The 14,568-nt window shown below is 60.9% G+C and overlaps 2 protein-coding genes across 2 annotated transcripts in view; one reads left to right on the top strand and one right to left on the bottom strand.

Moving 5' to 3' along the window:
- Positions 1-9,467, top strand: part of CDHR2 (cadherin related family member 2) — a 41,585-nt gene extending 32,118 nt beyond the window's left edge. The window contains exons 19-32 of the mRNA XM_062189907.1: positions 22-627; positions 1,915-1,986; positions 2,371-2,420; positions 4,028-4,179; positions 4,346-4,454; positions 4,542-4,630; positions 5,002-5,070; positions 5,193-5,270; positions 5,348-5,408; positions 5,519-5,643; positions 5,977-6,090; positions 6,174-6,251; positions 7,046-7,103; positions 9,351-9,467. Coding sequence (XP_062045891.1) covers positions 22-627; positions 1,915-1,986; positions 2,371-2,420; positions 4,028-4,179; positions 4,346-4,454; positions 4,542-4,630; positions 5,002-5,070; positions 5,193-5,270; positions 5,348-5,408; positions 5,519-5,643; positions 5,977-6,090; positions 6,174-6,251; positions 7,046-7,103; positions 9,351-9,467 — 1,778 coding nt within the window. The remainder of the gene's footprint in view (positions 1-21; positions 628-1,914; positions 1,987-2,370; positions 2,421-4,027; positions 4,180-4,345; positions 4,455-4,541; positions 4,631-5,001; positions 5,071-5,192; positions 5,271-5,347; positions 5,409-5,518; positions 5,644-5,976; positions 6,091-6,173; positions 6,252-7,045; positions 7,104-9,350) is intronic.
- Positions 9,468-9,937: 470 nt separating this feature from the next.
- Positions 9,938-13,214, bottom strand: GPRIN1 (G protein regulated inducer of neurite outgrowth 1). Its single transcript, XM_062189631.1, has one exon. The coding sequence runs from the start codon at positions 13,187-13,189 to the stop codon at positions 10,478-10,480; it is 2,712 nt and encodes a 903-aa protein (XP_062045615.1). The 5' UTR covers positions 13,190-13,214; the 3' UTR covers positions 9,938-10,477.
- Positions 13,215-14,568: the final 1,354 nt, after the last annotated feature.

Raw genomic sequence — 14,568 nt, 5'->3', positions numbered from 1 at the left:
CTCCGCTCCCTTGGCCCACAGGCGTGCTGGTGGGAGTGGTGGAGGCCTGGGACGCGGACCAGACAGAAGTCAACAACCGTATCAGCTTCAGCCTGTCAGGGAGCAGCGTGAACAGGTTCATTCTGCAAGGCTCCGTGCTGGGGCCTGGGCGTGCCGAGGGCCGCCTCTGGCTGCCGCCGGACGACAGCCTGGACTACGAGAGCCAGCCCTTTTTCTATCTGACTGTGAGCGCTGAGAACCCGGGCCCCCAGGGCCAGGAGGCCACGGCGGAAATCAACGTGACTGTGGTGGACGTGAATGACGAACCACCCACCCTGGTCGCAGCCTCGCTCCAGGGTGTCCGTGTGGCCGAGAATGGCTCCCAGCACGGCCAGGTGGCCGAGGTGCAGGCCCGGGATGTGGACTCCACGGCCCTGCTGAAGATAAACCTCCTGGAAGTCATCTGTGCCAAGGCCGGCGTCGCCGTGGGCAGCCTGTGCCGTGACTGGTTCTCTGTGATGCACAACGGCTCTGTGTACATCAACCAGAGTGAGGCCATTGACTACGAGGGCTGTGACCTGGTCACGCTGGTGGTGCAGGCCTGTGACTTACACACGGATCCCGGCTTCCCGGCCTGCAGCGACAATGGTGAGGTGGCCTGGCCTGCCAGGCTTGGCGGCCGGCAGCCTAGCGGTCCTGGGATAGAACCCTGGGCTGGGACCCACAGATCTGGGTTCACATCCTGGCTCCAGAGTTGCCCATCCCTCTCCCAGAGTCATTTTCTCACCGGTTGGTGGAGTTGGTGTGGCTTGGCTGTGGCGACAACGTGAGAAATCACAGATAAACACCTGCTGCAGAGCCTGGCATGCAGCAGTGCCTGAATGGTGCTCTGCTGTTGTTAGGCAGTGTAAAAACAAGAGCATACTCTGGCCAGAGGCGTGTTGGCATGTCACCAAATCACGGGTGACCATGGGGCAGCTGACGCCCAGCCAGTCTCGAAGATGAGGAGATTGAGACATTTTTCATAAACTACTTTTTTAAAGATTTATTTTATTTATTTGAAAGACAGAGTTATAAAGAGAGGTAGAAGTAGAGACAGACAGAGAGAGAGAGAGAGAGAGAGAGAGAGGTCTTCCACCTGCTGGTTCACTCCCCAAATGGCTGCGATGGCTGGAGCTGGGCTGATATGAAGCCAGGAGTCAGGAGCCTCTTCCGGGTCTCCCACACAGGTGCAGGGGCTCAAGGACCTGAGCCATCCTCCACTGCTTTCCCAGGCCACAGCAGAGAGCTGGATCAGAAATGGAGCAGCTGGGACTTGAACCGGTGCCCATATGGGATGCCAGAGCCGCAGGACAGGGTTTTAACCCACTGCGCCACAGCACCAGCCCCAATGTGGACATTATTTTATTTGAAAGACAGAGAGACAAAGACAGATCTTCTATTTGCTGGTTCACTCCCCAGATGCCCTTCACCTGGGTCTGCCGAGTGGGTGGCAGGCACCCAAGTTCCTGACCCATTTAGGGTGCCCACCAGGATCCACAGCAGCAGGAGGCTGGAGTTGGGTGTGGAGCCAGGACTTCAGCCCAGGCTCTCTGCTATGGGATGCGGGCATTCTGAGTGGTCCCTTTACCGCTGTGTCAGAAGCCCGCCCTGTGTGGCCATTTCAGCACCCAACTGACGCCGCTACAAAGTGTCAGTGTGACACCTTGGTCAGCTGAGATGCACCGAGGCCAGGCCCGAGCCTGGCCCACCGCTCTGGTTGTGTGGCTGTGACACGCCACTCACCCCTGGCAAGGACGGAATGTGCACTCGAATTGGGACTGGGGAGGGCACCGTGTGACACTGCAGGGGCATGGCTGAGGCCGGGGGGGGGGGGGGCGGGGCTCTGGGCCCAGCCTGTGCGGAGCCCCCAGCCAGCTTCCCTTCTGTCCCCAGGAAGCCTCCCCATAACGATCGAGGACGTGAATGACAATGCACCTTATTTCATACCTGACAACAAGACTTTTGGTAAGCAGCAGGCCTGGGTGTCACCCTGCCGCGTACAGACACACACACACACCCCTGCTCCCTCAGTACCCCACACACCCTCACCGCCTGCCTCCCTCCAGGAAGGGAAACCTACATTTTCATTCCAACTCTGCTCCTCTTGATCCCTGGCCCTGGGCCGAGCCCTGGCCTCTTTGGATCTCAGTTTTACCACCTGTACAATGGGAGATGGATGGCTTGCTAACTACTGGCTGTCGTGTGTGGGGGGGTGTCCTTTTTTGATAGAGAAGTTGAAGGCAGGTTTGGTGGGGACAGGCGTCGAGCCCTGAGCCAGTTTGTGGCCAGCACTGGGCCAGGTGGGCCCTGCCCAAGCCCCACTGACCTCCTTCCTGTCTGACTTGGCAGTCATCATCCCAGAACTGGTGTTAATTGGCCAGCAGGTGGCGTCTGTCCAGGTGAGTCCTTCTTACCAGGCTCTGTGGGTCACATGGGCCCCGAGGGACCGGGGGCTAAGGTGTTCAGGTCTTCTGGCTGCCCGCAGAGTGTTTGAACCCTAGAAAGGAGACATACAGGCTGCCGTCTATGCAAAAGAAAGCTCTAGAACAGAAACAGACACCAGCCTGCCTGATGGGATCGTCGCTAGCTGTGGAATGTAGTGTCCACACAGATGTCATCACAGTAGGTTCCACTTTGCAGGCCCGATTTTTCCCACTGCCTCAGAATTCCTGGGTATTACAGAGAAATCCTGACCAATTGAAACTCAATGAGTTCCTTGTAGTTAATTTCTAGGACTTGTAATCGTAAACGCACTTGCCTTTTCTTTCTTTTTGTTTTAAAGAGCTATTTATTTGAAAGGCATAGTAACAGAGGCAGAGAGAGAGAGAGAGAGAGAGAGAGAGAGAGAGAGAGAGAGAGAGGTCTTCCATCCACTGGTTCACTCCTCAATTAGTTGAAATGGCCAGAACTGGTCTGATCCAAAGCTAGGATCCAGGAGCTTCTTCGGGTCTCCCACATGGGTGCAGGGGCCCAAAGACTTGGGCCATTTTCTACTGCTTTCCCAGGCCATAAGCAAGGGACTGGACTGGAAGTGGAGCAGCCAGGACTCGAACTGGTGCCCATATGGGATGCCAGCCCTGCAGGTGGTGGCTTTACTCGCTGCGCCACAGCGCTGGCCCCACCCCTACCAGTTTTGATACTGATGTGTTTATTGGAGGGCCGGGGCTGAGCCCCCCCGCACAGCCCTGAGTCTGGGCCTGGCTGGACCTCTTACTCACCCGTGAAGCCACCTCACCCTCTGCGACTCAGTTTCCCTCCCCAACAAGGAGCTGGCAGCACCAGCAGGTGGTCTCTGGCTGCTGCTTCCTATGCTGTGACAAGCACATGGGTGTAGGAGACAGATGGGCCTCGCCCACTGAGAGCTGTCCCACGGCCAGGGTCTCCGAATAACCCCAGCTTCTTGTTGGGCAAGGATAGCGGTTTGCCAATCCTCAGCCAGCTGCACTCCAGCGTCATCAGTTCAGCCGTAGCATTGAACTCTTTCCTTTAAATTGACTGCTTGTTGAAACATAAGCCCTGGCTCCAGCTTCTCTCTGAACAGCAGGTTCGTGGCTCCGTGGGTTGGTTATGCCTTTCTCTAGAAGGCATTGGAATGAACATAAATGCGTGCCCCCCGCCCCGACTCAGCTCCTGGGCCCCCAGGCAAATCCACGGTCACGTTAGGGAGGGATCTCAGGGCAGGCGCCTGGCACACAGTAGGTGCTTAGGAAGCCAGAGTGCTCCCCGGCACAGCATCTTGTGCGTGGCAGGTGTGGTGGGAGCCGGGAGGATTTGCTCAGGGCACAGTGATCTGTCGAGCTGGGGCACAGCCTTGTCCAAGCCTAGATCTGCGGAGCAGCCACACCGATGATCAAACACTTGCTTATTGCGTGGAGCTGGCGGGGGCAGGGGGAAGGCTGACGGGGGCTAGGGGCCACCATAGCCTCGGACCCCTGCTGGAGTGGGAGAGGAGAGAGGGGGGCGTGGCCCAGCCCGGCCCCCAGATGTTGCCCACTCTTGCTTCCAGGCCAGAGACGATGACTCAGGGGCCAATGCGGTCATCGAGTTCAGCATCCTGCAAGTGGATTTCGTCTCTAAGGATGGGACCACACTGCCTTTGCAAAACGTCTTTGAGATCTCCTTCTCGGCCGAGGGCACCATGTTTACTGGCAGCATTGAGTAACGACAGGCGCCCCCCACCATCAGAGGCTAGGGGCAGGGGGTGGGGGGCGGGGCCAAGAGGCATCATGGCAGCGAGTCTCCCATCCTGGGAGGGGTGCAATTGGGTGCCAGAGGACTCCAGCTTGGGTGTCAGGATGGCTCTGTGTCCCTGCCCCTTCTGCAGGCTACTGATCAACCTTGACTCCACTCTGCAAGGGACCTACCAGGTGACCGTGCAGGCCCAGGATAAACCTTCCGTGGGGTCTTCCCGGGAAGCCCAAGTCACCCTGAATGTGAGTACCAGTCTCGGCCTCCAGCCTTGGTGCCCCTGCTGGCCCCTGGGCCTAGGTCTCATGTGCCCCCACCGTCTCCTCCCCCAGCTCTTCACTGTGGACCAGAGTTACCGCGTGAGGCTACAGTTCTCCCCACACAAGGAGGAGGTGGGCGCCAACATGGAGGCCATTAAGGCGTAGGTTTGGGGACCAGGACAGGGCCTAAGGGGGCTGCTCCCTGACAAGACCTGAACAGGCTGTCTCTCAATCCTGTCCATGACCCACACTTGTCTTTGTCCATCTCTCACCCTGGACCTGGACCTGCACTATCTTTCTGCACACTTCCAGAAGCCCCTGCCCAGCCAAGGGCAGAGAGAGGGCTCAACAGAGCTGCCATGTACCGTTGTGAAGGCTGGGCACTGCACAAGGGCACTCTGTTTGCTAAGCTGTAAACCCAGTGATAGGATGGGATTTCCTTTTCTCTTCTTTGCACAGAGGTGCCACCTGCTGAGCCAGCACAGCTGTCCTGAGCAGGCCTGGACTCTGTGACCTTTTGCTCCCTTTGTAGGGCTCTTGGCCAAGCGACCAGGACCACTGTCTATGTTGTGAACGTTCAGAACCTCGACTCTGCAGCCAGGTGAGTGTGTGCAGACCCTGTGGCTGGTTGAGGGAAAGACGCGGGAGCAGGAAGCTGGGTGGCGCACAGTGAGGGTGCAGCACCCCTGCAACCCCTTGTCCTGTTCCCCCAACCCCGCCCAGGTCCCGAGCCCACTCCTACATGGACGCCTACTTTGTCTTCCCCAACGGGTCAGCCCTGATGCTGAACGACCTGAGTGTGTGAGTGGGGCTGTCCTTAGGGGGCTGGGCACAGCGTGGGCAGGAAAGCCCGGGTCTGAGCTGGCTTCTGTGCCCAGGATGATTCGGAACGATGAGGACGCGCTGACACAGCTGCTGCAGCTGGGGCTGGTGGTGCTGGTGAGCGTGGGCAGGATGGAGGGGCTGCAGGGGGCAGGGGGAGGCAGGAGCCAAAGGTGACCGCCCCCCCCCCCCCCAGCCACAGCCACCTCACGCCCTTTCTCTTCCAGGGCTCCCAGCAGGGCCAGGAGTCAGACCAGAAGAAACAGCTCATCAGCGTCATCATAGGACTGGGAGTGGCCTTGGTGCTCGCCATAGTGATCGCAGCCACTGTCCTCGTGTGTGTGCGGAAGAGGTGCGGTGCCATGGCCTGCCGGGGCTCTAACCGTCTCCCTAGACACTCGGTAGGGAGTGGGGCAGAAAGAACTCAAGGATACAGCGTGCATGCGCCACACCCTGCAAGACACCTGGTGCCTGCTGTTGCCTCTCCCCTTTCCAGTGTAGCCACATGTGGAGTTGATCCCAAGCCTTGCCGCTGGCTGCCTGGGGGCCTTCGGGAAATCATTGCCCTCTGTAAAGGGAGCTAATGCTCTGGTCCGCCAGTCACCGTGAGGTGCCATCAGGGCCCCCATGGGGCACACGGTGAGTGCACAGCTGAAGTGTGACCCCTGTCCTGGTTCCCCCACAGCCACCGCAGGAAGCTTCAGGCTATGAAGGCCGCCAAGGAGGCCCGGCAGACGGCGGCAGGGGTGATGCCCTCGGTCGCCGCCATCCCCGGCACGAACATGTACAATACTGAGCGGTGAGCAGGGGGCGAAGGGCAGGTAGGAGATGTGGGGAGGTGGCTGAGGGCCATGGGTGCTTGACTGAGGGGCTTCTCTGCAGGGCCAACCCCATGCTGAACCTACCCACCGGGGACCTGGGCTTGGAGTACCTCTCCTCCAATGATCAGGACCGCGTCAGGTAAGCAGGGGGGAGGTGGTGGTGATGGTGATGGTGGTGGTGGTAGTGCTGGTGATGATGGTGATGGTGGCAGTGATGTTGGTGTTGGTGATGGTGGGGTGGTGATGGTGATGGTGGGGTGGTGATGGTGATGGTGGGGTGGTGGTGGTGGGGTGGTAGTAGTGTTGTTGTTGTTGGTGGTGGTGGTGATGGTGATAGTGGTAGTGATGGTGGTGGTGATGGTGGTGATGGTGATGGTGGCAGTGATGTTGGTGTTGGTGATGGTGGGGTGGTGATGGTGATGGTGGTGGTGGTGGTGGTAGTAGTGGTGATGGTGATGGTGGTGGTGGTGGTGGTGGTGGTGATGGTGATGGTGGCAGTGATATTGGTGTTGGTGATGGTGGGTGGTGATGGTAGTGGTGGGGGTGGTAGAGGTGGTGATGGGAGAGATGGTAGAGATAGTGATGGTGATGTTGGTGATGGTGATGGTGATGGTGGGGTGGTAGTAGTGGTGTTGGTGATTGTGGTGGTGGTGGTGATGGTGGTGGTGATGGTGATGGTAGTGGTGGGGGTGGTAGAGGTGGTGATGGGAGAGATGGTAGAGATGGTGATGGTGATGTTGGTGATGGTGGTGGTGGGGTGGTAGTAGTGGTGTTGGTGTTGGTGATTGTGGTGGTGGTGGTGATGGTGATAGTAGTGGTAGTGATGGTGATGGTGATGGTGATGGTGATGGTGGTGGTGATGGTGGAGGTTCTTGGTCACCATTGGGAAGACTGGGCCTCCTGCCTACCTGAGTACCATCATTTCTCCCACAGCCTCAACTCCCTGGATGACAATTCTGTGGACCTGGACAAGGACAGTAAAGGAATCAAGGCAAGATGGGGCATAAGATGGTATCTGGGGCTTCTGACTTGAGGTTCTTCTCTGAAGGAGTGGGGTCCCTCCAGAGCTCCAGAGACCTGCTGTTGACTTGGGCAGCCTTGTGTCTTTGCTCCTGGTGCCAAAGAGCCCCGTGGCTCTGCACTGGAGGCCCCTCCCTGCTCCTCCACTCTCCAGTGCACCTCTGGTTCTGTTTTCTCATCTGGGTATGGGGACTACACCTTCAACCCTGCAGGGCTGTTGCCAGGATTCAATGAAAGCAGGCATGAGAAGCACCCAGCACAAAGCCAGGGCTCAAGAGCCTGGTTCCGCCTTTTACATCAAAGCTGGTGGGGTGGGGGAGGGACCAGAAGTGGGTGATACAGCAGTAGCAAACGAGAGAAGCTAGGCTGGAAGGAGCGCTGGCACCACACTTGCTAAGTGGGCTGGCTGGTTAGATGAGATCAAGAGTTCACAGCATAGAATCACTCAAAGAGCTCATTAACAATGCCCACGTCACCCCCAGAGCTTCTGGATTCCCCGGCGTAGGACCTGGCTGAGTTTCAAGCTCCCTGGGGGACTGGAATGGACGGAGAGGGTTCCCTGCAAGGGCGGGGCTCTGGAAATGGGAGGAACTACCCCTGTGCCCCCCTCCCCCACCATACAGTACAAACTCTAAGACCCACTGGCATGGCAACAGCCCAGAGTTGTGTGTGGGAGGGGTGGTGGGAGGTGCCCACCACACTGGGTCCTATTGCAGGGCTCCTGGCTCGCCTACATGCTTCCATCCTTATTTTGCCTTGAGAACTCCTTACTCGGAAAGATTTGGTCACAGAAACAGTCTGGCCGCTGAGTACCAGAAAGGAGCCTAGGGGCCGAGTGCGACACAGGGCAGGTCCAGAAGTGGCCTCGAGAGAGGCAATTCCAGTGACCTCCAGGTGGTGGTGCATTTGTTGGAAGCTGGTTAGCGTGTGCTGGGGGGGGGGGGGGCGGAGAATGGGGCAGGAGAGTCTGGTCTTGCCTGCTGGAGCTTGGTGTCCCCCCAAGGAGGCTGGTGTCGCCCTCCAGAGGAGAGTGGAGTCAGCCCCTACTCCCCACTCCCCCCGAGGTGGGGCTGCACTGGGAGCTGCGAGTGTGGAGAGGGAAGGGGCCAGGGCACAGGGGGACTTCAAAGCCAGGAACCAGCTAAGGCAGGAGTTGCCCCCGGCTCCATCTCTTCGCCTGAGTTTCTCAGGGACTCAGGGGGCCTAGGCCCTTCTCAGGAGCCACCTGCCTGCTCCGTTCCCTGGGCTGGGCAGGCAGCACAGGTGGGCCCTCTCCTCACCAATCGCCGGGTGCCAGGACTTGCCTGAGAGCCCTGTGTTTTGCCTGACCCAGGAGATCATCTGGTCCAGCCTTTCTAAGACATCAGTGGGGAACTGACACCCAGAGAGGGTGCTGGCTTAGGCAAGGTTGAACAGCTTGCAGGGTACAAGCTGGCCAGGACCAAGGTGTCTGGCCTTGGGGACCAGGCCACAGTATCCTGGGTGGCACTGCACCAGCTTGCCCTGCTCAGGGTCTGTGGGACGAGAGCAGGATGTTCTGCCCCTCTGCAGTCCATCAATGTTCTGCTCTTTCCCAGGGACCTACATGAACAGCCCCAGGCTGGACACAGCTCTGGGAGTGCCCTGGGGAGGGGGTGGGGTCGGGGTTCTGGCCTATAGGAAGCTGTGTGTGTGGTGTGTCCCGGGGAGGGGGAGGGGGAGGGCAGGAGAGTTCCCCTGATGAGGGTGTACCGTGATGAAGTGCAGGGGGCACCCCATCTGGGAACACATCCCCCCACCAATGTTAGCAGCAAATGCCAAACTGCTTTAGAACCAGCAAGACCAGAGATTCAAACCCTGCTCTGCCCCTTTCTGGCCTCAGCTTCTGCGCCTGTAAAGTGGGGGACATGAACCCTCCTTCAGGGGGGTTCTGTGGGTGTTTCAGGTGATGTGGGGTGCAGGTGGCAGCCTTGTGCTGGACGGGCTGTTTGGCACGGGGTGTGTGGCCTGGCGTTACTCAGGACTTGGCAGGACACCGAGGGGCCAGTCTGGGGAGAGGGGCATAGCCAGAGCATACTCCCTCCCCCTGGGGGCCCACCCCTTAGCCTGAGCCTGTCCATGACCACCCCTGGCCACAGTCACCTCTGGGACAGAGCAGCCCAGGAGAGCAGGTGGGACGCCAGCCAGGGCGCCATCTGGTGGTGGCTTGAAGGCCCAACACCTCTTCTCTCCACTGCAGGAGCCGCGCCACCATCCCCCTGGGCCCTATGCAGAGCCTCTGAGCATGGTGCTGTCAGGAAGGCAGCACAAGGAACTGGCCTTCACCAACGGTGGCCTGGACACCACAGACCTGTGATGGCAGTCCCCACTCCTCTGGGCCACCTGGGAAGAGGCCTTGTCATCCCCAACTGCACCTTGCCCTCCCCTCCCCACCCCGGGAATAATATACCCTGCTGTCAATTGCTTGGACAAGTGTTGGGGAAAGATTTTATTACCAATGTGGACTGTGACAGTTTGTAGCCAAAAATTGAGGCCAGCGGGGCGGGGACAGGGACACTGAGTGGTCACAAGGGACTTGTAGGGGCTCACAGCACGGGGGGTAGAGGGTGGATGGAGAGATGGAGAGAGTGGCCTTTGAGAGACAACTGTGGCTACAGAATGGGCTCTCTGTGCTGTCCCCAATACCAAGACCAGCTGTCACCCAGGCCGCCAGTGGCCCAGAACCTTCCATAAGTCACCCTCCGGTGACTCTCCCAGGGCACTTCCTGAGCCCCCAGGACTTCCTACAGCTGCCCCCCCCCGCCCCACCTTCTTCCCGCCCCCCTTTCCTATGCTGGGAATTGTGAACTAGTGACCGGTGGGAGGTGACAGGGCTGGGGGACTGGGCCAGGAGGGTGGGAGACAGGAATTGGGGAAGGGCAACCCACAGCATGCAAGAGATGGCCCGACCACGCAGGCCAGCGCCGCCGAGCCGCACCAGCGTTCAGTTCAGAACTTGGTCGGGCACACTCAGGAACCTCGCCCTTCAACCCGCGGACGCTCAGAGGACCCGCCTGGAGATTGGCCTGCAGTCTCTCCTGGTTCTGGGGACCTGGCGCTCCCGAGACCTCAACAGGCCAGCCTGGCCGTCTCAGGAGCCCGCCTCAGCTCGGGGTGGGGAGGAGCGGGGGGTGCTGAGTGGGTCCCCGTGCTCGCCCGGTGTGACCAGGAGTCCAGGTGAGGGCTGGGAGGGGGCGTGTGGGCTCGTTTGCGTGTCTGGGACGGGAAGGATATGACAGGGCCCTGCCGAGGGGACCCCTTCCAGGGGCTGGGGTCAGGAAGGGGGCCTGAGCAGGTTGGAAACCCGGGCGTACAAAAGGGCGCCGATCACTCGGCCGTGGGTCCCGCCCGCGAGCAGCACCGCGGCCGGCGCACGCTCTGCAGCAGCGCACGGAACAGGCCCGGCGGCCGCTTGGCGGCGCCATCCTGGGGCGCGGCGCGCACCGAGCCCGCTCGGCCGGGGCCCGCGCGTGCGGCGGGCGGCGGCGCGGGCGCCCCTTGGCGGCCGTGCTCCTCGATCTGCCGTTCCAAGTGCTTCTGGATGGCCATGCCCAGCACCTCCACCTCCATGGCGGCCCCGTACACCTCCCACGTCATGCCCTTCTCATCCCAGCTCACGTCGCGCACGGGCTCCGACGCCTCCTGGGGCGCCACGGCGGCCGCCAGCACGGATCCCGGCCGCACCCGCACTTCGGGGAAGGCGGGCGGCACGGCGGGCGGCGCGGCGGCCTGCGGCGTCATGGGCCCGGTGGCCACAGAGCGCGTCTCGGCGGCGCCCAGCGACACCTGCAGGCCCGCGTCGCGGCGCGCGGGCGGCCCGGGCGCCGGGCTGGGCGCGCGCGGCGCCGCCTGGAAGCTGAAGGCCGGGCCGCCCGCGCCGTCCTGCGGAGACATGGGGCTCACGGCCACCGAGACGCAGGCCTGCGCCCCAGCCTGCGTGCCCGCGTCCTCGCGCGGCGGCGGCGGGGCGCTCGCGTCCCACGACGGCGCCTTGGTGAAGTTGTCGCGAGTCCGCGGCCCCGGCGGGGGCGCTGCCGCCTCCACGCCAGGGCTTCTCTGGGCCCCAGCGGCCACCAGGTCTTTCTGGCCCAGGCTGGAGGCTGCCCCGCTGGCCGCCGCTTCTAGCTTCCCGTGCCCCTCGCTGCTCCCGGCAGAAGGGGCCAAACCGCAGGGTTTGCCATCTGATCGCCTGGAGGAAGAGTCCTGCGCCTGCTCCACAGTCAGAGGGGCCGCCTGTGCTGAGGGTGGGGCGTCTGCGTTTCTCGAAGGTGCAGGGTCGGCCTTCCCCAGGGACACAGGCCCCGCCTTGCCCGAGGCCGGGGGCTCCGCCCTTCCTGCGGATCCGGGATCCACCTTCTCGGGAGCCAGGGATCCCTCCTTTTGCAAAGAGGTGGTCTCCGCCTTCCCTAGAGGTGCAGCAGCCTCTGCCTTGCCCCTGGGCTGCAGCTCTGCTGTCCCCAAGACCCTGGGGCTCACCTTGGCGCTGGGCACGGGGCCACCCTGCTCTAGAGGCCCTGGGCCAGCTTCTGCATTCCCCAGGGACACGTAGTCCACCTTCCCGGAGGGCGAGGCCGCGGGGCCTGCTTGTCCGGCTTCTGCCTTTCCCGATGGTGTAGGGCCCACCTTTGTGGAGGCAGAATGCAGGGCCGGGGGCTCTCCTTCCTCTGGAGAAGGTGGAGGACCCGCTGCCATCCCCAGGGACTTGGGCTCCCCTGAGGACACAGGGTCTGTCTTTCCCGAAGGCTCAGCGCTCGCTTTTCCAGAAGGTGGCGTTTCCGTGGCTTCCCCTGGCGTGGGATCTGCCCCTCTGGGGGAGGCAGTTTGTGCCTTTCCCTCGGAGGCCCGTTCTGCCCGCCCAGGAGGCCAGGGCTGCGGCTTTCCCGAGGCCCCGGGATCCACCTCGCTGGAAGACGTGCGCTCCCCAGCTTTCAAATAGGTGGCCACTGGCTCTCCTGAAAGCACAGGGTCCCCCGGCCCAGCAGCCCCTGTTTTGGGCATCCCCTTGGGCCCGGCGCTCCCTGTTCCTGGGGAGCTCGCGTCCTTCCCTGCCAGGAACCGAGGCTCCTCTGGCGTGGAGGACAGAGTTCCTGCATTCCCTGTGTGTGCAGGATCTGCCGGTCCCAGGGCTGCAGGATGTGTCTTCTCCAGGGCTCCTGCAGCTGCTGTCCCAGAAGACACAGACTCAGTCCCGCCCGGTGACGCTGGACTCGGCTTTCCCGAGGGCCCAGGAGCTGACTTTTCTGTGGATGCAGGATCCGTGCTCCCCAGCAAGGCAGGCGCCACCCGTCCCGAGGCCACCAAGTCTGCTTCTCCCACGGGCTTGGGATCCGTCTTTCCCGAGGACAAAGGACGTTCTTTTCCAGAACAGCTCGGCTCCTCCTGCCTTGGGAACACGGGGTCCCCAGCCTCTTCCTTCCCTGGGGACGCTGCAGCCGCCTGGCTGGAGCACCCAGGGTCAACTTTTCCCAGGCGGCCGCCATCTTCCTCTCTTGGGGTCACGAGATCCACTCTGCCAGGAGCCACAAGATTCCCCTGCCCCATGACTGCAGGCTCTGGCTTTCCTGTGACCGTGGAATCTGCCTTCCTGGAGGATCCAGCATCTTCCTTTCCCACGGAAGCAGAAGCTGCCTGCATTGAGGACCTGGCATCCATCTGCTCATTTCTGTTCCCTGAGGACCTGGGCTCAGGCTCCCCAGAAAAGGTGGATTTTGCTGTCCCTGAGATGCAGGTCTCCTTGGTGGCTGCCTCTTGGGGAGGGCTACAGGTCTGGGAGGGGTGGGCCAGGCTCCCGCCAGGGCCCTCAAAACAGGAGACCTTTTCACTAGCCCCCTGGGGACTGCTATGCCTAGGGTCCATGCCTACGCTATGGTCAGGGCTATGCCTGGGGGGTACAGGGCTGGCCTTTTGCAGGGAGGGGCAGCATTCTTTCATGGCCAGCCCCCCAGCCCCCTGGCCCCCATCCTGGGGGCGGCAGAGGACTGTGGGGTGGGAGTCGTTCGGAAGCAGCTGGAGCCAGGCTTGGTCTTCAGCAGTGCCCATCTGCCTTCGTGGCCATTCTGGAGCCCACGGCTACTGTGTGGTTCTGAAGGAGAGAGAGAGAGAGAGGGAGGGAGGGAGAGAGCAGATTCAGACATTGTAGGGGGATCCATGGAGGAGGCACCTCCATCCTGGCCTCTTGCTCACCTTCCTGCTAGCATCGAGGGCTCCTAGTGGGGTCCTCTGCCTCTGTGTGGTCTCCTCCTGGCTAGGGGGAATGGGCTAAAAACATAAGCCCAGGCATTTCACTCCCTGGCTTCACTGGGCTCAAGGGGCCCACTGGACAAAGACTTCTTGGAATGGCATTCAACATGGCCACACCCCAACTTTTCTGTTTCGCCTTCTGTCACCACTCCTTTGTCAGCCCCACCCAATGCAATAGGCTCTCCAGAAGCCATGTGCTCATGCTATAGGCCAGAGGCTGCAAGCTTTGATGCCTAAGGGGCCAGGGAGGTAATTTGAGTGTAGGAAGTGAACTGGGCGTAACACAAGAAGGAGCAGCGTGAACAGCAGCACCATGGAGAGCGCATACCCTCTCTAGGGGAAAGTCACTGCAAAAGCAGGTGCTACCCTGGAGCTGCACCACCTGGGGGCGCTCTCCCCAGGTCCTGAGAGATGTGGGGAATCCAGGCTTTGATGTGAATTAATCCAATTTTTTTTTTCTTAAAGCCCAAGGTGCTATGTGGGCCAAACAAGACGTGTCCATAGGCCACCAGCTTGTGTCTGTGCAGGCCAGGGAGCTCTGAACAACTGACAATCAAGGAAGGGCCACAGTCAGATGTGCGGGCTTCCAAAGATCCCTCTGGGCTGACAGGAGAGGGACTGGCTGGGCTGCTCAGTCCTTCCTTGCCGCTTTAATTCACTGAATCCTGCATTCACTCCTGGTCCCTTCTCAGCACCAGGCTCCGAGCAGGTGCCATGGTCCAGGTCTAGGCGAGAGGTGGTGCAGCAGGGGCCAGGGAGTGGACGCTAAAGGCAGCATTGCAAGCTCCAAAGGAAATTGCTTGTGGCTGACCACAGGGTGGCACCTCGGGTGCTGGCTTAGGGTGTGTGGGGGGTGCTGGGTGACAGTGCTCGGCAGACCTGGGGAAGGGGGCTCTGTCTATGGTGCTGGAAGACACCAGGAAGAGGGTCAGCCAGGTCTACCAGCAACTCCAGCCCATTATGGGTTCAGCGGCCCAAGTGAGTGGAGCTCCTGCATCCTTCCAGCCTGTTCCAGAACCATCTCTGTAGTGCGCAGGCCCAAATCCCGCAAAGTCACCCTTGACTTTCTCACACTTCAGGTGCCAACCACCAGCAAAACACGTGGATCCACCTTAGGTAAAACCTCTGCCTGCAGCGCCGGCATCCCACACAGATGCCAGTTCAAGTCCTGGCTGCTC

The sequence above is a fragment of the Lepus europaeus genome, chromosome 4 (assembly GCF_033115175.1).
Source record: "Lepus europaeus isolate LE1 chromosome 4, mLepTim1.pri, whole genome shotgun sequence".
Taxonomy (NCBI): Eukaryota; Metazoa; Chordata; class Mammalia; order Lagomorpha; family Leporidae; genus Lepus; species Lepus europaeus.
This window is presented reverse-complemented; position numbering and strand designations above follow the sequence as displayed.

Coding starts and splice junctions, on each gene's coding strand:
- GPRIN1 (XM_062189631.1), bottom strand. CDS start 13,189: ATGGGCACTGCTGAAGACCAAGCCTGGCTCCAGCTGCTTCCGAACGAC.